This window comes from Clupea harengus, chromosome 1 (genome assembly GCF_900700415.2).
Source record: "Clupea harengus chromosome 1, Ch_v2.0.2, whole genome shotgun sequence".
In the NCBI taxonomy this organism is placed as follows: Eukaryota; Metazoa; Chordata; class Actinopteri; order Clupeiformes; family Clupeidae; genus Clupea; species Clupea harengus.
Window position 1 is genome coordinate 19,034,365 of NC_045152.1, and position 22,154 is coordinate 19,056,518.

Below are 22,154 nucleotides of genomic sequence, written 5' to 3' on the forward strand. Positions count from 1 at the left end.
CACCATCAGCCTTCTCCAGTCAACTGCTGGAGTGTCCCAAACATACATGATGGGCATCCCGTATGCTGTGTTCACAAAATGTTCTGCTTATTGTCTCTCTCTCTCTCGCTTGCGGTCTCTCTCTCTCTCTCTCGCTTGCTCTCTCTCTTTCTCTCTCTCTATCTCTCTCACTCTCTCTCTCTCGCTTGTTCTCTCTTTCTCTCTCTATCTCTCTCTCACTCTCTCTATCTCTCTCTCACTCTCTCTATCTCTCTCTTTCTCTCTCTCTCTCTCTCACACACAGAAATACACCCTTTCCTTCCTTCCTTCCTTCCCTCCTGTCACCTTCTTCCCTGACCTGGTTGTGTGTGCACTTATACTGTATATGTGTAATAGGTTGTGTGTGCACTTATACTGTATATGTGTATGTGAGTGCCTATTGAAGGTGGGAAAACAGACTTGCAGAACTTCGGAACTCTTCATCAGTAAATACGCAGATAAGAATCCTGGTCAGTTTGGGGAAGTCATTTCTTCAGTGGCAATGACTGCAATGACGGCATTGATTGTGTATTGCCCCGGCTGGGGTTTTCACTTTTTTCCGTAGAAGGCTCTACCCCCACAGCATCTTAATGTAAAATCGGAGCAATTGTATTTGTTGGTAATATAAACATTACTATGCCATAGACGGAAAAAAAAAACATGCCTGGCCTGTATACATGCAGCAGTGTTTCTATAATTAGCAAACCCCATCCTCTTTTTGTGGACTGCCTGGCTCTCTATGTTCTGTTATGCTACACGGGTCAAAGCTATAGCTAGGTGAGATACTTTCATGTTCATGTGTTTGTATGTGGGGGGTTGGGAGGGTTGGAGGTGATCCACTGTCCTAATATTACGAAAAGACTGTGGCAGAATTTGCCTGCATTAGGCTGACCGAAAGAAGAACTAGCAATGCCGTCCACTCATCGCCACACCCACAGCACTGGGGTGAAGTTAAATAGGTCAGAGGCTCCCCCTAGTGGTCCAATAGAGTCCTCCACAAATTGGAAATGACAACAGTTTCTTTAAAATGTGTACATATCATGTAAAAAGAAAATCAAGATTACGTTTATTTTGAAAACCTCGCCAACTTGCAAGATTTTATATACTGACTGGAAATTAAGACTTGGTCCCTGACCAAGACTGGACATGAGCACTTGGCTTGGTCCCCGGGCGCAATAAGTGGCACGGTGGCTCAGTTGCTTGCACTGCTTGCACTGCTGCCTCACAGCAAGAAGGTCATGGGTTCGATTCCCGCATGGGGCGCTGTTGGCTCTGGGGGGCAGGTCCTCCCCAGAGTGCACAGTGCTCAGGTGGGCTATCTCCCGGGCCTTTCTGTGTGGAGTTTGCATGTTCTCCCCGTGTTCACAAGGGGTTTCCTCCACTAAGAACCCCAACAGTAAAAACATGCAAAAATAACAGAACTCATGTCCATCCCTGACCAAAGATGGACAGTTCACTTCACTTGGTCCCCGGGCGCTGCAAAGCTGCCCACTGCTCCTGGGGGGTCCTTGAGGAAGGACGGTCCAGGATGGGAAAAAGCAGAAAATAAATTCACCGCGACCTCAGGCCTACCTGCGTGTGTGTGTGTGTGTGTGTGTGTCCTGTGTCGCCTCCATATATGCACGTGTGTGTTCCAGTGTGTCGTGTGTGCCATTAAAAACCTGACAAAGGTCTTAATTATTATTAAAGGCTGCCCACTGCTCCTGACTGCCCTTGAGGAAGGACAGCTCGGATGGGTTAAAGGCAGAGGACAAATTTCACCGGCTACCTCTTCGGCATGTGTGTGTGTGGTTCCTGTGTCACCGCACATTGCACGTGTGTGTTGTTGTGTGTCGTGCTGTGTGACAACAATTAACGACTTTGACTTTGACTTTGACTTAAATCTTCACTGCAAAAAAATGTCAGACTCATTTGAAGTCAATATTAAAGATCAGATGAAAAACTGAGACACTTTAAGCTTCAGTTTATTACAGCAGTATCAAAGTTGAATTAATTTATATACACAAAAAAAGAGGAACTTCCATGTAGCTATACATAGTAGACAGAAATACATAGGCACTGTTTTTATAAACTGTGGCTAGTTGGCTCAGGTCAGGGCATTATTCTGACTGTAGTAATATTCTGAAAGCTTTGGAATTACAGTGAGGAAGGTGTTGTTCTACTGTATGTTATACCTGATGTGTTCAATACAGGTCAAATCAACATCATTTGATTCACAGTTAAGACAGGATTCCTTAGAGCTAGCCATGTGCAATTGCTTGACCACAGATATAATTTCTTCTCAGTTTAGTTTAGTCCTCGTTTTCCCAATAGACTGACAAGAGTTAAATTACGTGGGAACAGTTCTGGGTACGGTTTCACACCGCTGTGGTTTGGCAGAAAGCTACAGCTCCGTTCAGCACCCCTCCCGTCTCTCCCATCACTTCCCCTTTCTTCTGTTCCTCTGTCCCTTCCGCCTCCGTCTTCCCTGCGCTTTGCCCATCCTGAGAGGGGGCCATTGGCTGCTCTTTGGGTGGGGTCTCCACCTCCACGTCCTCATCGATGTAGAGCAGTGGCGATTGCTCCTCCCATTTTTTGGCCTCCTTCGTGCCTACTGCTCCGACAGCCTTCTCCTCCTCGCTGGGCGTAAACGTGCTGAGCAACACCTGTGTCTCCTCCTCCGCTCCGCCATTTTCCACCACATTCCCATCGTCCTCTTTGGCGTCCCACTCCTCCTTCTCCACTCCACCTATCATCACAGGCCCGGCCCACGCATCCTCCTCACCCTTCTTCTTTTTGGATCTCTGGCTTCGTCCCATCATGGAGGTGCGGCCAAAGTTGTGGTCTGTCTTCTGTTTCCTGCGCTTGACTAGCAGGGCAATGCAGATGATACTGGCCAGTGCAGCCACCAGGGCGGTGATGATGACCCACAGCCACAGGGACCTCTTGGGTTGGCTCCCTGCATCATCCGTAGAGGAGGGACCTCCAACCCAGGATGGATCAAGAACAACGGGTATTCCTGAAGCACTAGAACTATCAGTGGTTCCTTTGGTGGTGGAGCTAGTTTCATGGTAAGGTGTTGCAGAGATGGGGATGGATGGGACTAAGGTTGGGTGTAGTGCCATTGGTGGGGTTACGCTGGTGGTTTCTGCAAGAGTGCCTGCAGTGGTAGCCTGAGGGGAAGTTGAAGATGAAGTGGACGGATCCATTGCAGAAGTGGTTGGAGGTGGCAGGGGAATTATTTGGTTTGTTGTTGGAGGGGCAATGGGGCTTGAAATAGTGGTTTGATCCATTGTGGTTTGAGGGGTTTGGGTTGCACTGGGAAAGATCTGTGTGGTTTCTCGAGGGATCCTTGTGGTTTCAGGTGTGGTCTGAGGAAGAGCATGTGTGGTCGGATCTTCTGTGGCGGTGGTCTCTGATTCAGAAGCAGTCACCTGGTATGTAAAGTCACCTGTTGTATAAAGGCTTGTGGAGAGGGGCTTGTGTGCAAAACTAGTCTGGGGGACCAAATTGGCTTCAGAAGTACCCTCAGGGGGTATGGTCACCGGACCTGAATCTATGTCTGTGGCAACTGGAGCTGTGTTTGTTTGGAGCTCAGTGGAGAACATTTCTTTGGGAACACTACCTGTTGAATGAGCAACTTCTGTATCAACAGAAGCATCTGTTGTCATTGTAAACATATCAGAGGGCATGTCTGGGTCTGTGGAATTCTCCTGTGCATGAAGTTGCCAAGGACAAGAGGAGAGAAGAACCATAATGTAAAGCAACATCGGCATTTCCATGCTGAAGAATAATCAGGGATCAGGTTGGATATTTTTGGATCTTCTTTGTTTTTACGTCCCTTATATTTCTGTGAAGTAGGCCTAGTGTTGTGGGGGATTGGTGGTCAAGTCCTAGTGGTGCTCAGGCAGTGGGTGCAGATGGGCGTTTGTGAATCTTGGAGAATCTCATCTGTTGACACTGCCGCGCTCTGGCCTCTGGGAGAGGTGGCAAAGGAGAGAAGCGACACCTTTCTTCTATTCTCCACCTCTGCAGGCTTCTCTTTGCCCTCAGCTCTGTCCTCTCATGCCCTCTGCTCTGCTGGTACTGGTTGAGATGTCGTGCTTGCAAACTTACACGTGCAGGTACATAGGGCGGAAAAAAACACAGGGCTGTTTTTCTTCTTTTCTCTCAGACTTTCTCTCCCTCTCTCTCTCTCTCTCTCTCTTCCTCTTTTCACGTCAACCACCTTGTGGTTAGTCAGGCTTCCAGGGCAGAGGGGAGTTTTAGCTGCAGAGATCTTGAACACAGAGAGCCCTGTGAGTAAAAGAGAGAAAACATTAGTAATGAGAACGATTAGTTTAAAAAGAAAGGCCGAAAAGAATGCCTCCAACACTACAACCACTATAATTACAATGCTAACAAAATAAATTTTTAGGTTATTTGTTTTTCAAAAGCTGTTTTGCTAGACTGCTGTGGAAGTGTGATCTGATGACTGTGGCATTCACAATGTTTGTGACATTCACAATGTTTGTGGAAGGTTGACTGCCATTTACACAACACAAAACGCTCTTGCAATAATATCCACAATCCAATTAGTGGGAATATTGCCTCAAAATATGCAAAAGGTCTTCATCTCAAAGTCCTGAGTTTCCCAATATACAGTCAGTTAATTACCATGTGTTTCAAGTAGAGTACAAACATATTTTTTTTTAATCCAGATGGACTGGATTACATGTACAGTATATACATTAAATATATATTCTATTTACAAAGCTTTTTGGAAATTTGATATAGAAATGTATGAACGCATGATACAATATGGGATTTCAAATATTTCATGGGAGAAGTCATTAGTGAACAAATTAGTTTAGATCTTACAAATGCGGAACGTGATTTTCTTCCTCTTCCACTTTTTTGCGATGTCTGTAATCGGCATGCCAGTGGCTTGCTGAAAAAAAAATTTCTAGGTGCATTGAAGTCCTTCGTGAAAATGTGCTACAAAAGTCAGGAGCAGTTAGCTTTTTTTGTAAATAAGAGCAAGGCTTACCTGACACTCGTGCATCACCGGTTGATGTTACTCGTAGTGTGTGTGTTCATTCTTGCAATATTTTTTTAAAACTCTTCACGCAACTCCACTTTTTTGCCCGCTCTGTCTCTGGATCTCCGTCTTCCAGTCCCTTTCACTTCTTCTTTTGAAGTCTCCTTCTATCTCCTTGTCTGAAAGGGGCTGTTTGCTCCTGTTAAAGTGAGATATCTGAGGCTGGAGAAAGGCCAAGGGTTCGCTTTACCTCAGCACTCTGAAACAAGAAGTCAGAACCATTAGAGGAAACCACATGCTGGGTGTGTTGAAATGGTGTTTGCATGCTTGCGTTCCTGCCTGTGGGCATGTGGGTGTTCATCTGGACTGTGTGTGTGTGTGTGTGTGTGTGTGTGTGTGTGTGTGTGTGTGTGTGTGTGTGTGTGTGTGTGTGTGTGTGTGTGTGTGTGTGTGTGTGTGTGTGTGTGTGTGTGTGTGTGTGTGTGTGTGTGTGTGTGTGTGTGTGTGTGTGTGTGTGTGTGTGTGTGGTGCGTGCGTGTGTGTGAAAGAGAGAGAAAGATGTCATAGGGCGTAGAGTTCATAAGAAACGTTAAAGGCAGGAAGCCGAGTGTGTGACAATTTCACACATAAGTCACATATCAGATTGGCAAAAGATTTGACTTTAAAATACGTCAATGAAATTCTGGGTATCTCATTTTTGCATGAACAGAGTCAAGAATTTCTTTAAATGTAACGTACAGTACATGTAACTCCTTGTGTGTGCAAATGTATTTGAATTTGAGGTTGCGTGCCAGTTTGGTTGTGTATTGTTTTGTTTATTATGACCACAGTTGCACCGGAAAGCGGTCATATTGTGTTTGTCAACGTTTTTTGGGTCAACAATATCATCTACGTAGACTTCACCAATCCACATGGCTAACCCACATGGCTTATACGGAATATAGGGTTTGTGTCCCTGGGTGGGTTGGATGTGGGCTAGGCTCAAACCACTTGATGGATTGTTATGGCAAGTTGGCCACTAGCTCATTTCGACTTATCTGCGGAGTAGCGCCACCGAGTGAATAATAACCCTATAACCCTGTAACGCCTGTTGTATCATATTTGCATCTGTTTTTGAGATGTCTACATCATTAGGATCAATAATTTCCTAAAAAAAAACCTGTTGTATGCAATATGACACATGTCTTCTGCCCACTGGAGGATTATCCGTGCTCTGTAGGTGAACTGTAGGCAGTAGTAAGCCTTTGCCATATCCAAAATGGCTGCCTTCATAACTCTCAAGTATTTGGCAAGGAAATCTTTGGCAGTTTTGAAGAAGTTACTGTAAGAATATAAAATATGACACAGCAGGTTTTAAGGTCATGTTAAGTATGTAACATGATATTGCAAGTATTTAAGGTAATCAATCTGTAAATCCCTCCATTGTCTTTGTATTCCAATTCATGATGCTGACAGAAAGATCAAATCTCACCAACTCTTTGAAGACACGAAACTTGGTTTATGGACTCAGGATCCCTTCCTGAGGTGGTGCAAAAATTTTACATAATTTCACCACTGGGGATGTTGTAATAAGCGAAGGCCAAATCTTTTTTTTTTTAAAGGTTCCTGTTCAAAGAATCATGTCAGATTTAAATGCAGATTCACAAGATATATTTCTAATGTCTCTGACGATCCTATGTGGAGTTATGAAACTCCCCCTATTCATTTAGATGGGAGCCTGATCTCCCCCTATTCATTTAGATGGGAGCCTGATCTCCCCCTATTCATTTAGATGGGAGCCTGATCTAGTTACCCTGAAATAGCTGCCCAGAGGCGTTGCCAAAATGGCTGCCGAATGCCGCAAGACTTGCCTAGAAGGACTTTGGCTCACAAATGTCAAATCATACATGTATATACCGGTAAACATATTCTGTCTTTTATATATATTTTTCAATACTGTTGTGTGTATTTTTGTCTATGTATCATTTGTCATTTGTCATTTGTGTGTGTGTGTGTGTGTGTGTGTGTGTGTGTGTGTGTGTGTGTGTGTGTGTTTCTGTGCGTGTGTGTGGTAGGGTAGGGTAGTGTGTAGAGATACAGTAAGTTTCAGTCATTTCCTCTTTTCCTCATGGTGTCCATTTACTATTAGTTCTTCCTGTCTCTTGCACACGAACGCACATGAACAACCACGCATTACTAAATCCCCTAATATATCCGCATCCACATACTTGTTCCCAGACACAAACATTTTGACATACCTCTCACACAAGTTCATGTTGTGGAATGAAACATTTACTTTGCAAGACAAAGCATACAGTGAATAATTAACAATTGAATCAATATACAAATGGGTTTGCCTCAGAAATGAAACAGTGAGGGAATTGTAAGGCTCAGGCTGACTGGTCCAGTGTCACTAGTCCTCATTAGCATCTTCCTCAGTCTACGCAACGGGCCTCCTCTTCCTCCAGTATTGTCAGGTGATTCCTCCCCATTGGCCTCTCCCTCCCATACCAGAACTCTGTGATGTCTGCCATAGTCACTTCAGGCTGAGGCCATAGGCTTCCATTCATCCTCTCCCCCTTTTTCTCTCTCCGTTTCTCCTTTTTTCTCTCCTTCCCTGTCCCTCTGTGTCTGTCACTGCTGGGGATCACGGTGCCGTTAGCGTACCAGAACTCCGCGCTCTCCTCTACTGTCACCCCTGGGTTTGCCCACAGGCTGTCCTTTTCCTCTACAGTTCCTCTCTCCACTCCTCTTGCCCCTGTCAGTCCCTCCATCTCCCAGCTCCTGCTCTTCCTCACAGCAGACAGACGAACCCACAGGAAGATATTGAGTCCCAGGAAGAAGGACGCAAGCGTAGCAAGGACCCAGAGCATGAGGAAGCAGGTCAACTTTGTACAGAAGGGAGAGGATGGGAAGGATGGGAGAGGATGGCAATCCCCTGTTCCAGTTTGCCTTACGCCTCCTGTCATCATCTGTGTGGTTGTGGCCAGAGTGTGTGACTGAATTGAGATGTTAAGTGATGAAGTGCTGTTGACGGGCAGACTGATGTTTGATGTATCAGTCTCCATGTCCTTGGAAGTGCGCAGGGCAGAAGAAGGATCTGCTGTTGCTGCTCCAGTTCTGAAGGTGGTGAATATTGTTCGGAGGTTTGTGGTGGTGTGTGTGACTCTGTCAGTAGGTTGTTTGAGATGGGCGCTTGATGTCGTGTCAGCGTATGCATCGTACATCCTTGCGTTCGCTGTTGTCACACTGTTGGTGCGTATCTCCCTTTCCTGCCTCTCCGTGTTGTCTGGCCTGGCCTGAGTTGAGTTTCCCCTTGGAGACATGGAGGAGTGGGGGGAGCTTAAGCTCTGAGGCAGACCTGCCTCACTGGAGGCAGTATAGTTTACACTCCCATCAATTTCCGTCCTCTGCTCGAATAGAGTCGAATCCAACCCAGGCCCAGGGGATGCTGTCTGTGAGCTTGCCGTGGCCCCCAGATGGCCCTGGGTCCCCTCTATTCCCAGCAGGGAAGGGCTTGGTGTCAGCTGGGGGCCTCTGTTCTGCTCTGCTGTGGTGGGGCTTGATCCTGTGCTCTGAATGGCATTGGACTCCTCAGCAGAGGTGATTAAAGTGGAAGAGGCTGTCGCTAGCGGTTGTTTAGGTGGTTTGGGTGTTGCAGTGGCAGCCAAAACATAAGCGTTTGTCTTTGGAATCACTACTCTAAAAGTCTTACTGTTTGTTGTCAGTCCAAGAGTTGTCTTTGAAATGTTAGTTTTTTCAAGCAACGAATCTGCTGTTGTTACCTCAGTGAGATCCACCTTTTCTGCTGTGAGTGTCCTGTTGGTTTCTGCTGCTGTGTTTGTTTTTGTTGCTGTTGTTGCGTCACTGACCACTGATGTAGTCGAAACTTTTGTGACTGTGCTGATCCTGGGCTTTGTTGTGGTTACTGCTGGAGTTGCCATAGTGGTACTCATATCCAGTGAGGAAGTCAGCGTTGATGCAGCGAAGACATGACGGATGCAAAGACCCACAGAAAGCAGCACCCAAATCATCGTCTGTGCCTGTGTAGGTTTGGATCAGAGATGAAGGGAGAACCAAACGTAAGCACACAAAAGGCAGGTTCAGTTCGGTTTCTGAATTGCTCAACACATAACATTATTCAACTACATTCGTAGCTTTTTGTAAATGAAAAGGTTCATTAACATCACAATCCTCTTTGGGAAACCTATATATATTTTCACTGTGAGCTAGGCGAGTAAAAACAACAGTAACATAACTTACCATACCTGATCTCTTAGCCTCTCATCTCGCATTGTCTTCCACTGCCTACAGAACTTCTGCTTGCTACTGCTCTAGCCTTCCGGGAAACCGGAACTGGCACTGGGGACCAATCATAGCTCAGAGATGACACAAATCAACTTCCCATTTGATTGTCATGGTGACAGCGAATCACATGGTTGGAGGGTAAAACAGGATGTGGGTTGTCCAAACTCATTGCACCTCATGGGTTGCAGAAATATCGCATCATAGCATCCGGTTGACTCAATTCAATGTTACTGGAACAGTGACCTTTTTTTCACAATTTTGCTGAACAGGGTGAACTGTTGCATCATGCAATCTGCGCCTTATAGAATGGCAGAACAAAAGGTGAACAGTTTCTCACCGATGTTATGTTTATGGGAAAATCTCATTCACTCGTCTGTCAGTCCAGTTTTGTCTGCTTTCCTTACTCACACCCTGAGTAATCTCTTTTTTATGTTTTGTCCCTGACGTGTTGCCATAGGCTGCTGCGTCTGTATTTAATTGAGGATTGTCTTGGATTAGTGGCCTCAGCTTCACCTAATCTGTTTTAGTAAATGACACCCGAGAGTGTGTGGCGTGTGCACCATCTGTAAGGTCGAGGGAGAGGAAGAGAGAGGAAGAGAGGTAAATAAAAGGACAATTGACAGTAGTTTTCCTGAATCACAGAAATGGAGGGCCAAAATTACAAAGAACTAGAGAGTGAAGAGGAAGAATGGGAATCACCTCCGCCAGAAACTGAGCTAGGGCAAGGGGCAGACATGGAGATGGACGGACAGGGGGCAGGTGAGAGTGACATGGTGGACTGGAATGGGTTCCTCACAGGGGAGGCGGTGGCCGAGGCACAGGGGGATCTATGGCCCAACTGGGACCCCAATGAACCCGTGACACCGCAGCAGGTCCTGAGACTAGCAGGATACACACAGGGTGAGTCTACGGTTGCCATAACGATTGAGCTGACGTCAATCAAGAGTGCCCTCCACTGTCATTGGTTCTACATAGGTTCAATTTGTAATGAAATGCTCTCAAGAACGTATTACTGTAAAGTACTCACAACTCTAAAAGTAGGTGTTTTTTTTTTAATGTTTTATTCTGGACTCTGCTTTGGGACACACAAGCACTTCTGTAGAGACAGGCGTTTAGAACAGCAGTTTGTGCTGTTGTCAAACAGTACAAATATAACTGATATGCAAACAGTATGGAAGCATGGTTTTATAAAGTACAGTACAGCTCATAGTTCGTAGTTGAAGACTAGACTAAATAGCCAAACATAGCAGCACATTAAGAGAGAGAGAGCTGTGTGTATCCTTCATCCCAGCATGCAGATTCCACGAGCTGAAAAAACTGCATGGAATGAATATAGTCTTACAATTATTTACTATAAAGGTAAATGCTAGATTTTCTCAAATGAATTTGGCTCTGTAATGTGTCATCAAGCCCTGTGAGGATTTCATTTTCGTATCAGGGACTGAAAGCTACCACAAAAAAACGAATAAAAGTGCATTCACTCAGCTGATGGTACTAATGTAATGTAAACATAAAGGTTGCAGACATAAAGGTTAAAGACTTGCAGACTTGCATGAGAATACTTTATTGCTTACACACATATGATACAGCATATAATCAGTGTTAAACAACAAACATTTGTAGGAAAACCATAATGAACTCATCACAGTCATTTAGAGCTACATATAGTAGTGGCTTCAAAATATATTGGTGTTTTTCTTTGCCTGGAGAACCAATCAGTAGCCGACCAACTGCGTGATTGATGATTCAGCACAGACAAGCTACTTCCCTAAACCATGCCCTCTAGTGGTGCAGTCTTGAGCTGCATGCAGAAGTGTACGTGTGCAAGAACAAAGTTCAGGTTTTAAACCCAATGAATGACCATTGTCTGACTAATGTGGAAGTGATATTTGGTATGCTTGCAGGTTGTCAGTGCCCTCATGGGATCAGGCATAACACCATTAATGCAGCAATTACCCAGTGATGAGCTGATGTGCTAACGTGTGTGTATGTTTTTGTTTTGTGTTTGTCATTATGGACAGACTACTTGTGTTGTCCTGAGGAGAATATTTACAACATCAGCTTTTCACGGTTCAAAATCAGGGACATGGAGAGTGGCGCCGTCATTCTTGATTTTAAAAAACACTGTCCAACAGGTATGTGTGCACAAACTCAACCACAAACACATACAGTTTGTGTTTGTGTTTGTGGTGTATGTGTGTGTGTCATCATGATTTGCTTCCCTTCATGAAATTACCCAAATATTTTGGAAGAAGATCCCTTTTTCTCTTCGTACAAACTGTCCAGTCTCTATGTATATGTATATATAAGTATTTTCAAAAGGCTTCCTCTGTCCGGAAACAAATGAAAGTTCACCCAAGTCTACAAGTTATATAATATATACACGATTTGTTTTTGTCCATCTCTAAAGAGGTGCTTTTACATACTGAAGCCTGTGTGTTTAAGTTCCAGAACAGATGATGATGATGATGATGATGATACTCATGATGATGAGATGAAGAAAAGAGATACAGTAAAAATGGCAAACTGTAGTCATTGTAATCATTAGCAGTTGTAATGTTGTAATCTGGTTGTAATGTGCACTCTGCCCTCCCTGTAAGAGATCAGTGCCGAGCAGCAGCAGCAGCAGCAGCAGCCGCCGAGGAGATTTATTCAGTATCACTTTTCCCCTGCTTTCCTCAGCCTCAGGGAGATCGGAGCCACGTAAGTTGATATGGTATATTAATACAGTAGACTAATCTGTATGTGTGTGTGTGTGTGTGTTTGTGTCCCTCTTGTCTTCTCTCTCACAAATGCACTTACATTTTTACACAAATATACTTTTGCAGTCTATCACTCCATCAATGAACCATCGTCAGATGGACAACTCAACTACCTTCTAAGATTCTACATCTCTTCAACTTCCCAAATCAGTCTTGCCCAGCCTATTATAATGAATCCTGAAGCACCGTGTGCATCTTGTTCTCCCTTTCTTACTCCCTCCCTCCCTCTCTCTCTCTCTTATGCAGGTGGGAGTTCACAGTGGGAACTAAGGCCGTGAACAAATTTCGGCTGATTGAGAGGCATTACTTCCGCGACCTGCTCCTTAAATCCTTCGACTTTGAGATTGGGTACTGCATCCCCGACACCAGGAACACCTGTGAGCACATCTACAGTTTGCCTGAGCTGGAGCCAGAGATGGGTAGGTCTGAAAAAGCTGATCTGAATTCAAGTCAGAAGAAAGTATATGTTCTAATACTTTGTTCAATTGCAGAATTCAGATGTCTTCGAGACACAGACGTGTGTTTTTGTGTGTGTGTGTGTGTGTGTGTGTGTGTGTGTGTGTGTGTGTGTGTGTGTGGGGGGGGGGGGGGGGGGGGGTGGGTGGGTGGGTGTGTGTGTGTGTGTGTGTGTGTGGGTGGGTGGGTGTGTGTGTGTGCTTTGTTCCTAGTTGGAGAGATGATAGCAAGCCCTTTTGAAACACGGTCGGACAGCTTCTACTTCGCGAATAACAAACTGATCATGCACCACAAGGCTGAATACTCCTTCTGCCCGAAGCAAGACGGCATCATGTGAATAATAGAGTAACTACTTCCTGGCGATGGTTCGAAGGGTCTGAGAAGGGATTCAGAGACACGAAGAGAGAATTGAGAATGGCGAACACACTCCTTTATGTTGTATTCTCCAACATCAGCATCTATAAACATTTGAGCTTTCCTGGTATGGATGAAATAAACATTGGTGTTGCTTATGTAGAAATTTAATTCATGAATTATCTCAATAAGACCACCTGTACAAATAAAGGAATGATTCAAAAAAGTTTCATTTAAGTTTCATTATTTTGCTGTAATTGGTGTTTGATGTATTCATATTAGATTAAAATGCTAGTTGATCCACATGATCTGTTCCTCCTACTCAACTCCACTGCCTGTTTCCTGAGAGTTTGATTGCCTATATGTACATGTACTTGTTTACATACTTGTGTACATATTTGTGTACATGTACTTGTGTACACAATACATCAGATCTCACAAACATACCGTATAATATATACAGTGGGGAAAATAAGTATTTGAACCCCTGCCGATTTCGCAAGTTTGACCACTTGCAAAGAAATGTGTGATCTATAATTGTAATAGTAGGTGTATTTTAACAGTGAGAAACAGAATATCAACAAAAAAATCCAGAAAACTGCATTTTATAACATTTATGACTTAATTTGCATTTGATGCAGAAAATAAGTATTTGAACCCCTAGCAAAACATGACTTAGTACTTGGTGGAATAACCCTTGTTGGCAAGCACAGACGTCAGACTTTTCTTGTAGTTGGTCACCAGGTTTACACACATCTCAGGAGGGATTTTGGTCCACTCCTCTTTGCAGATCCTCTCCAAATCAAAGGTTGCGTTTTCAATGGGAGGGAATGAGGGAATGAGGTTCAAGCCCAATATTCCACGTTACATGGCCCCATCCATAGTCCCCTCGATGCAGTGGAGTCGTCCTGTACCCTTGGCAGAGAAACAGCCCCAAAGCATAATGTTTCCACCTCCATGCTTGACGGTGGGGATGGTGTCATATTCAGCATTCTTCCCCCTCCAAACGCGGCAAGTCTAGTTGATGCCAAAGAGCTTGATTTTGGTCTCATCTGACCACATCCTGTCTCCCAATCCTCCTTAGAATCATTTAAGTGTTCATTGGCAAACTTCAGACGGCCCTGTACATGTGCTTCCTTGAGCAGGGGGACCTTGCGAGTGCTGCAGTACTTCAAACCATTACGGCGTAGTGTGTTGCCAATGGTTTTCTTGGTGACTGTGGTCCCAGCTGCCTTGAGATCCTTCACAAGCTCCCCCTGTGTAGTTCTGGGGTTATTCTGCACCTTTCGGATGATCACCGATACCGCACGAGGGGATATCTTGCATGGAGCCCCAGACCTAGAGCGATTGACAGTTGTTTGGTGTTGCTTCCATTAACGAATAATCGCACCAATAGTTGTCTGCTTCTCACCAAGCTGCTTGCCGATGGTTTTGTAACCCATTCCAGCCTTGTGCAGGTGTACAATCTTATCTCTGATGTCCTTGGTCAACTCTTTGGTCTTGCCCATGGTGGTGAAGTTGAAGGTGTGAAGTATGATTCTTTGGACAGGTTTCTTTTATACACGTCACCAGTTGAGATCAGGTGTACCTTGTTAGGCCTAATGAGGACTAATCTGTGTGCTTCTTGGGCACATAACTGGTCATTGGGAGCCAGAATTCTTGCTGTTTGCTTGGGGGTTCAAATACTTATTTTCTGCATCAAATACAAATAAAGTCATAAATGTTATAAAATGCAGTTTTCTGGATTTGTTTGTTGATATTCTATTTCTCACTGTTAAAATACACCTACCATGACAATTATAGATCACACATTTCTTTGCAAGTGGCCAAACTTGTGAAATCGGCAGGGGTTCAAATACTTATTTTCCCCACTGTATATATATATATATATACTGTATATGATGGGATGGCTACAATTTCCAACAGTGCTAAGATTATAAGGATAAAGAAGCTTTTACTGCACAGAAAGCGGGAAAGCAAGGTCAGTTTGCAGTAACCTTTTCTACCGAGTAACCATCTGTGTTTTGATTTACTTGTAGAGGAAGCTCATTGAGGCCCACTGTGCAGTATAAAAAAAGAACACGAGCAGAAAAGTGGGCTAATTCAGCCTCTTCTTTTTAATCCTGTCTGCTTCCCTCTCCCATCCTCTCATACAAATATGCATAAACATCCTTTCTCGGATCAAACACACACATTCATTCTCTTCAGGGGGTTGTATCCTGGTAACGACACAGATAAACACAGACATTTACTCACACATACAGGCACTGATCACTCTATCTCACCCTGGACTGACTGCCTCAATTTAATCGAGAGAAGAAACCGTCTCTGACCCAGCCTCTCTCTCCTCTTGTTTCCCATCCCCCAGGCTTCCTCTCCACATATGCCACTCTTCTCTTTTCTTTCGTCTCATAACCTCCTTCATCTCTCATTAGTCAAGTAAAGATACTCATCTTCTTGTCCCTCTCCCTCTTTCTGGCCATAATGGAGGAGTTGTAAGCAGACTCTCTGGTGTTTATGACTCATAAAGTACTCCAGCTGCCTGTGTTTCAGAGTGGTTTATCTCTGTGCCTTTTCATCATGCACAGTCTGTCCATTCAACAGATTGATAGAGTGTGGGGGCTGTGTGCGTCTGTGTGTGTGTGTGGGGGGGGGGGCCTAAGTAGTGTAGGCTACATCTCTTCATCAGGGGAGAATCGACCGTTTTAAAAGTAGGGGATTCTGGGAGAGGGAGGTGAGTAATTTTCCCTCGCAAAAATATCAAATCATAATTAAGTTACTACATTAATTTCCTTTAAAACCAGAGTATGTAAATAATATCAAGTTTTTTATATTAATTCTACATTATGAACTATATATATAGCCTGATGCATCGTTTCATACCTCTATATTGTTGACCGCTCAAGAAGCACACTTCTTTTCATGCAGGTAACATTAGTTACTTCTACGGACTTTGAATTTTGTTTTTTTCGCTGCGTAGGTGTGTGTATGTGCATGTTTACAGATACAGAACTCCAAATCGGAATGTGTTTTTGTTGTTGCGTATTTTAGTTTATTTTTAATCCCACAAAAATAAGGGGGCGGGGGGGGGGGGGTAGAATCTTGTGTCAGCAAGTGGGGGTATTACTCTCATCCTCTGCGGTTGCAACGCCCATGATCTTTACTACCACTGCATGTCTGCCTGCAGCCTGATGTGTGTGTGAGTGTGAGTGTGTCATGTGTTGCTCTGTATACATGTAGAATATCAATTTGTGAAGGTTGACGGGTAAGCGTGTACCAACTAGTCAGCATCAGCAATCACAACCCATAAACAGAAGTAATTTCAACAGAATCATCCAAAACTAAGCCTGTCTGTGTGTGTGTTAGAGAGAGAGAGAGAGAGAGCGAGAGAGCGAGAGGGGGGGGGGGGGAGGAAGAGAGCAAGACAGCAAGACAGAGGGAGGGAGATGTAGAGCCAACCACTTTGCTGACAGGAATCCATACAGCCTGAGGAGAAAGCCAGCGCATCCCCGTTACTAGAGGTCCTATATGAGTATTGATCTGGGCCCTGCCTAGTCTCCTGGGGCAAAAAGCAAATGGAAAACAGAATCCTATAGCGTCTGCTGAGAATTTGTTGCTGAGAATTGTCGCCTATCTTTTTGCAAAATCGGAACTCTTCAAATATAAGTTATGCTGTAACTGGGGGGGAAATGTCCTTTACCGTGCCAAATATCATTGGTGATGTGCGCGTTGTGTTGGCCTAACACAACTATTTCTCTTCAGAAGGAGTTTTCGTGACAAATCTGATGTACTTCTCTATAATTATTTGACTACCCTTTCCCACAAAATGATCCACTGCGCGCTTTTTGTAGTCGGACTAATTCTTCTCAGCATCTCCGCGGCGATCCCTGCCCCAACTACGGACAAGTACTCCCGTGGAGTAGTGAGTATACACACCCGCTTGCCTAAAAAACAACAACAGCTGATTGTACACGAACCTGTACCATTCTGTGGGAATCGATGATTATGTTGATGTATAGGCTGGCCTTGTATTCATGTTGTAGTCTATAGTCGAACTCCTAAAATAGATCAATTAAAGAACAGTAAGCTTTAAAAAAAACTTCGATCAAGAAAGTATGAAGCTATTCACCCAACTCTATTATTTTCACCGTAAAATATTAATTTTCTTGGAACAGAACGATGTTAAGACATTCTGCAGAGGTAATCAAAGGAATGTGTGTGATGATAGCCGTAGGAGTATAAGTTTCCTTTGCCCGCCAAATCACATGATCTATTTAGAAATAGCAAGGCCTCAGTATGTTGACAAAATAATTTTAACAGCAAAAGGTCAAATGTTCTATTTCGTGCAATGCTGAAAGTTATAGGCCTACTTTACTGCATGCCGTGTGTTTTCCATGTTTTTCATGTCAACCAGCTGCCAGAAAACTGGGATTTATTGAAGTTAGACACTGTAGTGCTCCTAGTATGGAAATACAGGCCTACTAAATGAGAAAAAGGTTCCATATTTGTTTTCATGGTAGTTTTACATCATTTGTTTGTAACTTTATAAAGAAATTAGTGGAGGTTTGAAAGTAAAAAAAATAGAATCAGTTCGAAGTCTCCCACACTTTAAATAACCGCCACTCTGAAGTCCACTGGCCCATTATAAGATTAGGCTGTTTAATTTTTTTATTTAAATTTGAATTGTGACATTAATCTATTCAAATACATTATAGAGTTAAACATCAACTGAGCTTTTTGTATACGCTGTAGGCAAGCAGTTTGGTGAAATCCATTGTGTAGAATGACCTGTGTGTATCATTGTTACCAAATCATGTAGTGACTGCATGACTTCATCCATGACAGTAAACCATAGCAAAGCATGAGGTAAAGGAGATCTCCAAAATCATTGTATTGATTGGTCTGGCTCTTGCCCTCTTTGGATGTGACGGCACCCAAACAATGCCAGATGAATGCCCCAAACACATGAAAGGAAGTCCGTTGTGAGAAATCTGATTTCTCGTGTGATTTCTGGTGGGCACTGGGGACGGTGACAGTGACAGTGTCTGAACCAGCAGCCTTGTAAGGAGATCCACTTACATGAGGTCATATATGTATGTGGTCTGTCTGGCCTACTACATGCCAAACATGGCACAGCGACATCCTACGTTCTCCTATTCTATCATCTATTTTTCTGCTTTTAGGACTGGTTGAGCCGCTATGGCTACTTGCCCCCTCCAGATGTGCGGTCAGGGAGACTCCACACCAAGGACACCATTGAGAGAGCTCTACGAGAGATGCAGCGCTTCGCTGGGCTGGAGGAAACAGGAACTCTGGGTAACTCAAATGACCTGGTCAGAGGTCTGGGACAAGGAGGCATTGATTTGCACCATAGGCCCACACCTGGATCAGGACATCATGTTAAATCATTTGATTCAGAGCAGAAAGGATAATGTATCAGATTTCTCCTTCCGTTCTGTTTTCAGTTTTAAGTCCCATGTAATTGTCTTCCAATGATGACATTCATGTGTGCGTTCTTCTTCAACTCTTCTTCAAAAACTGATGCTCTCTGTCCACATCTCCTCTCAGACAGGGCCACCTCTGCTCTCATGGACAAACCTCGCTGTTCTTTACCAGACATCATTGGCACTGAAGACCTGCTGCGGAGAAGAAGGAGAAGGAAGAGGAAGAAGAGATATAGTCTGACAGGCCTTAGTTGGCCTAAAACAGACATTACATGGAGGTGTGTGTTACTGTCTGTGCAGAGTTTACTATATATGCAAGAAGAACCTGATTTTGGGTGTAACTGTCACCTTGGATTGGAATCATTAGCAAGAAAGTATATTGTTTGGGGAATTGTCCTATATGTATTATATACAAGCCAACGTAATACATCAGTGAAAGATATTCTGTTTTTCACACCATTTGTCGGTGTGTATACCAGGACCTATACTGTGTCGTATGAGATTTAACGTCAAAAGGGTGACCATTTCCGCCACTAAAAGAATTCTTGTGTTGTTTGATACTGTATATACAGCAATGTAACAGCAAGAAAAAAACACAAAGACATCAATTCCACACAAGCAAGCATTTGTTACTTAATAACTAATATTCACAAACGATGCATTGTTTTTCACTCCCAGTCCCACTCTGATGTTCTCTGTTCACAGTGTGCTGAACTTCCCGTCCCCCTCTCGCTCCTCCTGGCTGCGTCCAGAGTCGGTGGAGATACTCCTGACGTACGCCCTGCGAGCCTGGGGTGACCACACACCCCTGCAATTCCACCTGCTCCACCCTACACCTACACCGAGCGGCTCGCGCCAGGATGTGGACATTGAGGTGTCCTTCCCGCGCGGCTACCATGATGATGGATACCCCTTCGATGGCCGTGGGGGAACGCTAGCACATGCCTTCTTCCCTGGGACAGGGGACATGGCGGGGAACACACACTTTGATGATGGGGAACACTGGAGCCATGGAGGTCTCTATGAGCATCATAGACTTGCATGTACCAATTGTGGATAATGTTATATATCGGCACACGTAGCATATTTTCCCTAAATACCCTTATCCCTCATCACTTATCTGTAGCTAGATAAGCTATATGGTTGATCTTCCCCCTCCTCCCTCTGTCAGATGTTAATGGAACCACAGACCTGTTTGCGGTGGCCGTCCATGAGTTTGGCCATGCGTTGGGTCTCTCCCACTCTTCCACCATCCCCTCCATCATGAGGCCGTACTATCAGGGCTCAGTAGGAGACTTCCGCAGCTACACACTACCCAGAGATGACCAGCTGGGGATACAGGCCGTGTATGGTACATACACAAACGCGCGCGCTACTGTGTCTGTGTTCCCTTGTGTAGAAACAAACGCCTACACACATGCAGCCACTCACATAGTACACACACATGTATACAGTTGTATTTATCGAGAACGGCATTGAGTCTATTGTAACTGTAATGCTGGTTTGTGTTGAAAGGAATTGGATATGACATGAGTTTAACTGTCTTTGAAGGAAGAAGTGTTTTAACACTGCCTACACCTGTGATGCCGAAGCTGCCATCCATTCCCAGTTTTCTGCCTCCGAGACCATCTGATCAGTAAGGATACAACTCGCCACCTCATTACACAAACAGAGGACGATGATTATTGTGATACAATAATATTGGCAATCATGATGATTGTAATTCAATTGAAATATGAAAAACAATGGTGGACATGATTATGGTAATGGGGTTGTTGTTGAAAGAGATAATAATGGTCATGCTGATAATCTCCCCAGTCCAGTGCCTGCCCTACCTGATCGCTGTGAGGGCGGTTATGATGCCATAGCCAATATCAGAGGAGAGGTCTTCTTTTTCAGGGGTATACTCAAGTTTATTTAACAGGCTCAATCAATGCAAACACACGTTTAAACACATTTGTACACCTACACACATATACATATATACACACACATACTCAAAGGAATAAATCATATTATTCTTCCATGGTTTTCTCTCCCTCTTTTCTTTCTATCCCTCCCTCCCTCTGGTTATCTCTCTCTCTCTCTCTCTCTTACTTTCTCTCTCTCTCTCAGGTAAATTCTTCTGGCGGGTCCAGCACTCAGGCTCTCTGTTGTCCTTCATCCCTGCATTGATTGAAAACTTCTGGATTGGTCTTCCTCCCACTATGGAGAGAATTGACACTGTCTATGAGAGGGCCAATGGAAATATTGTTTTTTTCATCGGTAAGGAAAGACAGGAAGTTCCTTTACCATACGTACAGTTTGTACTTCAAACTGTGTGTTAACATAAACATGTGTGTTCAAATGTATGTATGTGTTTGTAAACTTGTTGTGTTTCTGCCTCTCTCAGGTGATCAGTACTGGGTGTTCAAGGACAGGACAGCCCTCCCTGACTACCCCCGTCCCCTGGCTGACTGGGGCATGCAGAACATGGCAGGGCATCTCCCTACCAAACTGGAGGCTGCATTCGTGTGGGCCCACAATGGGAAAACCTACCTGTTCAGTGGTGGAGAGTTCTGGAGGTTTGACGAGAGGGGTACAGGTATGAGACAGGAGGTGGGGTACCCCAGATCAGCTTCACTTTGGACAGGGGTGCCTGCAGATCCGGATGACATCATCAGCTGGGGGGATGGTAAGACTGCTTCCATGGGTAGTGAAGTTCTATATGCTGGGGAAGGGGGGGCGGGTGGGGGATCAGGGAATGAAAAAATGTGCACTACAAAAGAATCATTAAGGGACAGACTTCCTGAAGCTGGTATAGACATTATGCTTAATAGCCTTTTGTCTTTTTCACACCCCATGATGTTTTCCATTGTGTTTTAGGAGACTCTTATTTCTTCAAGGGCTCCTCCTACTGGGTGCTTAAAAGAGGAGGGTTGAATGAAGGACCCATCAAGGCTAAATCCACTGCAGCTGATTGGATGAGATGTGACCCTCCAGTTACAGAGCTCACCCCCACAACCAAGGTGTCTGTGCCCTGCTGCTGTTCCAGAGGCCTGGCTCTCATCACCACAGCCCTGCACTGGATCACCACAGCACTGCCCCTGGCAGTCATCTGCCATATTGTACTATTTGGATTCTAAGCAAGACAATCAAGACAAGCACACCTATATATCTAAAATGTAAACAATGATATTGCGGACTGTTGAATACAGACACCAGCAGATATGAGAGAATAACGACCATTGTAGGATGACAAATATCCAATAAAATACCACCTCATATTCCAACTGTGAGAATCAGCACACTTAAGTTTGTCCATTAGATTAGTTTAAATTCAACTTTATTGTCTTTGTGCAGAGTACAGGTACAAAGCCAATGAAATGCAGTTAGCATCTAACCAGAAATACAAAGATACATTATTATTTACAGACAAGTGCAGAAAAAGAAAGGCCCTTTATTCGAGTCAATGTTTTGGTTTGTCCGTTCTGGGATACAGTAGAAACATGGCGGCACAACACGGCGGACTCTGTGGAAGAGGACCTGCTCACTATGTAGATACAAAGGGCTCATTCTAAGCTAACGAAAACACAACGATTCATATTTTCAGATAATTATACACTAATGAAAACATAATTATGAATACTACATTCCATTTCTAACAATGGATGCCACTAAAAACGACATACTATACTTTGTAATATGCAGAGTATAAACAACGTATATACAGTTGGTTATATGTACAATAACATTATTTAAACCGTGTTGGTGGTTCAGACTGTGCAAAATATAGCAATAGTGCAGAATACATGGTTGTTAAAGTACAGTATACAGTGCAGTCATGAGTGCAAT

At 44.1% G+C, this 22,154-nt stretch overlaps 4 protein-coding genes across 6 annotated transcripts; 2 read left to right on the top strand and 2 right to left on the bottom strand.

Moving 5' to 3' along the window:
• Window positions 1-1,965: 1,965 nt before the first annotated feature.
• On the bottom strand, window positions 1,966-5,269 carry si:ch73-248e21.7 (mucin-2). Of its 2 annotated transcripts, XM_031570138.2 has the most exons (3): window positions 5,027-5,269; window positions 4,858-4,927; window positions 1,966-4,293 (listed from the first exon to the last, which is right to left on the bottom strand). In XM_031570138.2, exon 3 carries the CDS (start codon window positions 3,777-3,779, stop codon window positions 2,376-2,378), a length of 1,404 nt encoding a protein of 467 aa, XP_031425998.1. In that variant the 5' UTR covers window positions 3,780-4,293; window positions 4,858-4,927; window positions 5,027-5,269; the 3' UTR covers window positions 1,966-2,375. The 2 variants fall into 2 exon arrangements, with proteins under 2 accessions (XP_031425998.1, XP_031425990.1); XM_031570130.2 differs by lacking the exon at window positions 4,858-4,927.
• A 1,997-nt stretch (window positions 5,270-7,266) lies between these two features.
• On the bottom strand, window positions 7,267-9,438 carry si:ch73-248e21.5 (mucin-2). Of its 2 annotated transcripts, none has more exons than XM_031570051.2 (2): window positions 9,265-9,438; window positions 7,267-9,039 (listed from the first exon to the last, which is right to left on the bottom strand). In XM_031570051.2, the coding sequence occupies exons 1-2, from the start codon at window positions 9,289-9,291 to the stop codon at window positions 7,432-7,434; spliced, it is 1,635 nt and encodes a 544-aa protein (XP_031425911.1). In that variant the 5' UTR covers window positions 9,292-9,438; the 3' UTR covers window positions 7,267-7,431. The 2 variants fall into 2 exon arrangements, with proteins under 2 accessions (XP_031425911.1, XP_031425916.1); XM_031570056.2 differs by having other exon boundaries at window positions 9,260-9,435.
• A 330-nt stretch (window positions 9,439-9,768) lies between these two features.
• On the top strand, window positions 9,769-13,312 carry unc119.2 (unc-119 lipid binding chaperone B homolog 2). The gene is made up of 5 exons (XM_012825553.3): window positions 9,769-10,204; window positions 11,326-11,439; window positions 11,905-12,007; window positions 12,313-12,485; window positions 12,735-13,312. The coding sequence occupies exons 1-5, from the start codon at window positions 9,949-9,951 to the stop codon at window positions 12,857-12,859; spliced, it is 771 nt and encodes a 256-aa protein (XP_012681007.1). The 5' UTR covers window positions 9,769-9,948; the 3' UTR covers window positions 12,860-13,312.
• Window positions 13,313-15,630: 2,318 nt separating this feature from the next.
• mmp25a (matrix metallopeptidase 25a) lies at window positions 15,631-21,592 on the top strand. The gene is made up of 10 exons (XM_031570041.2): window positions 15,631-16,798; window positions 18,060-18,192; window positions 18,445-18,598; window positions 19,026-19,336; window positions 19,492-19,671; window positions 19,872-19,956; window positions 20,139-20,221; window positions 20,436-20,585; window positions 20,713-20,994; window positions 21,186-21,592. The coding sequence occupies exons 1-10, from the start codon at window positions 16,703-16,705 to the stop codon at window positions 21,443-21,445; spliced, it is 1,734 nt and encodes a 577-aa protein (XP_031425901.1). The 5' UTR covers window positions 15,631-16,702; the 3' UTR covers window positions 21,446-21,592.
• Window positions 21,593-22,154: the final 562 nt, after the last annotated feature.

Coding starts and splice junctions, on each gene's coding strand:
- si:ch73-248e21.5 (XM_031570051.2), bottom strand. CDS start 9,291: ATGCGAGATGAGAGGCTAAGAGATCAG. Junction 9,040..9,264: donor ATGAGAGGCTAAGAGATCAG/GTATGGTAAGTT, acceptor AAACCTACACAG/GCACAGACGATGATTTGGGT.
- si:ch73-248e21.7 (XM_031570130.2), bottom strand. CDS start 3,779: ATGGAAATGCCGATGTTGCTTTACATTATGGTTCTTCTCTCCTCTTGT.
- unc119.2 (XM_012825553.3), top strand. CDS start 9,949: ATGGAGGGCCAAAATTACAAAGAACTAGAGAGTGAAGAGGAAGAATGG. Junction 11,440..11,904: donor TAAAAAACACTGTCCAACAG/GTATGTGTGCAC, acceptor CCTCCCTGTAAG/AGATCAGTGCCGAGCAGCAG. Junction 12,008..12,312: donor CTCAGGGAGATCGGAGCCAC/GTAAGTTGATAT, acceptor TCTCTTATGCAG/GTGGGAGTTCACAGTGGGAA.
- mmp25a (XM_031570041.2), top strand. CDS start 16,703: ATGATCCACTGCGCGCTTTTTGTAGTCGGACTAATTCTTCTCAGCATC. Junction 18,193..18,444: donor GGAGGAAACAGGAACTCTGG/GTAACTCAAATG, acceptor ATCTCCTCTCAG/ACAGGGCCACCTCTGCTCTC. Junction 20,222..20,435: donor AGAGGTCTTCTTTTTCAGGG/GTATACTCAAGT, acceptor TCTCTCTCTCAG/GTAAATTCTTCTGGCGGGTC.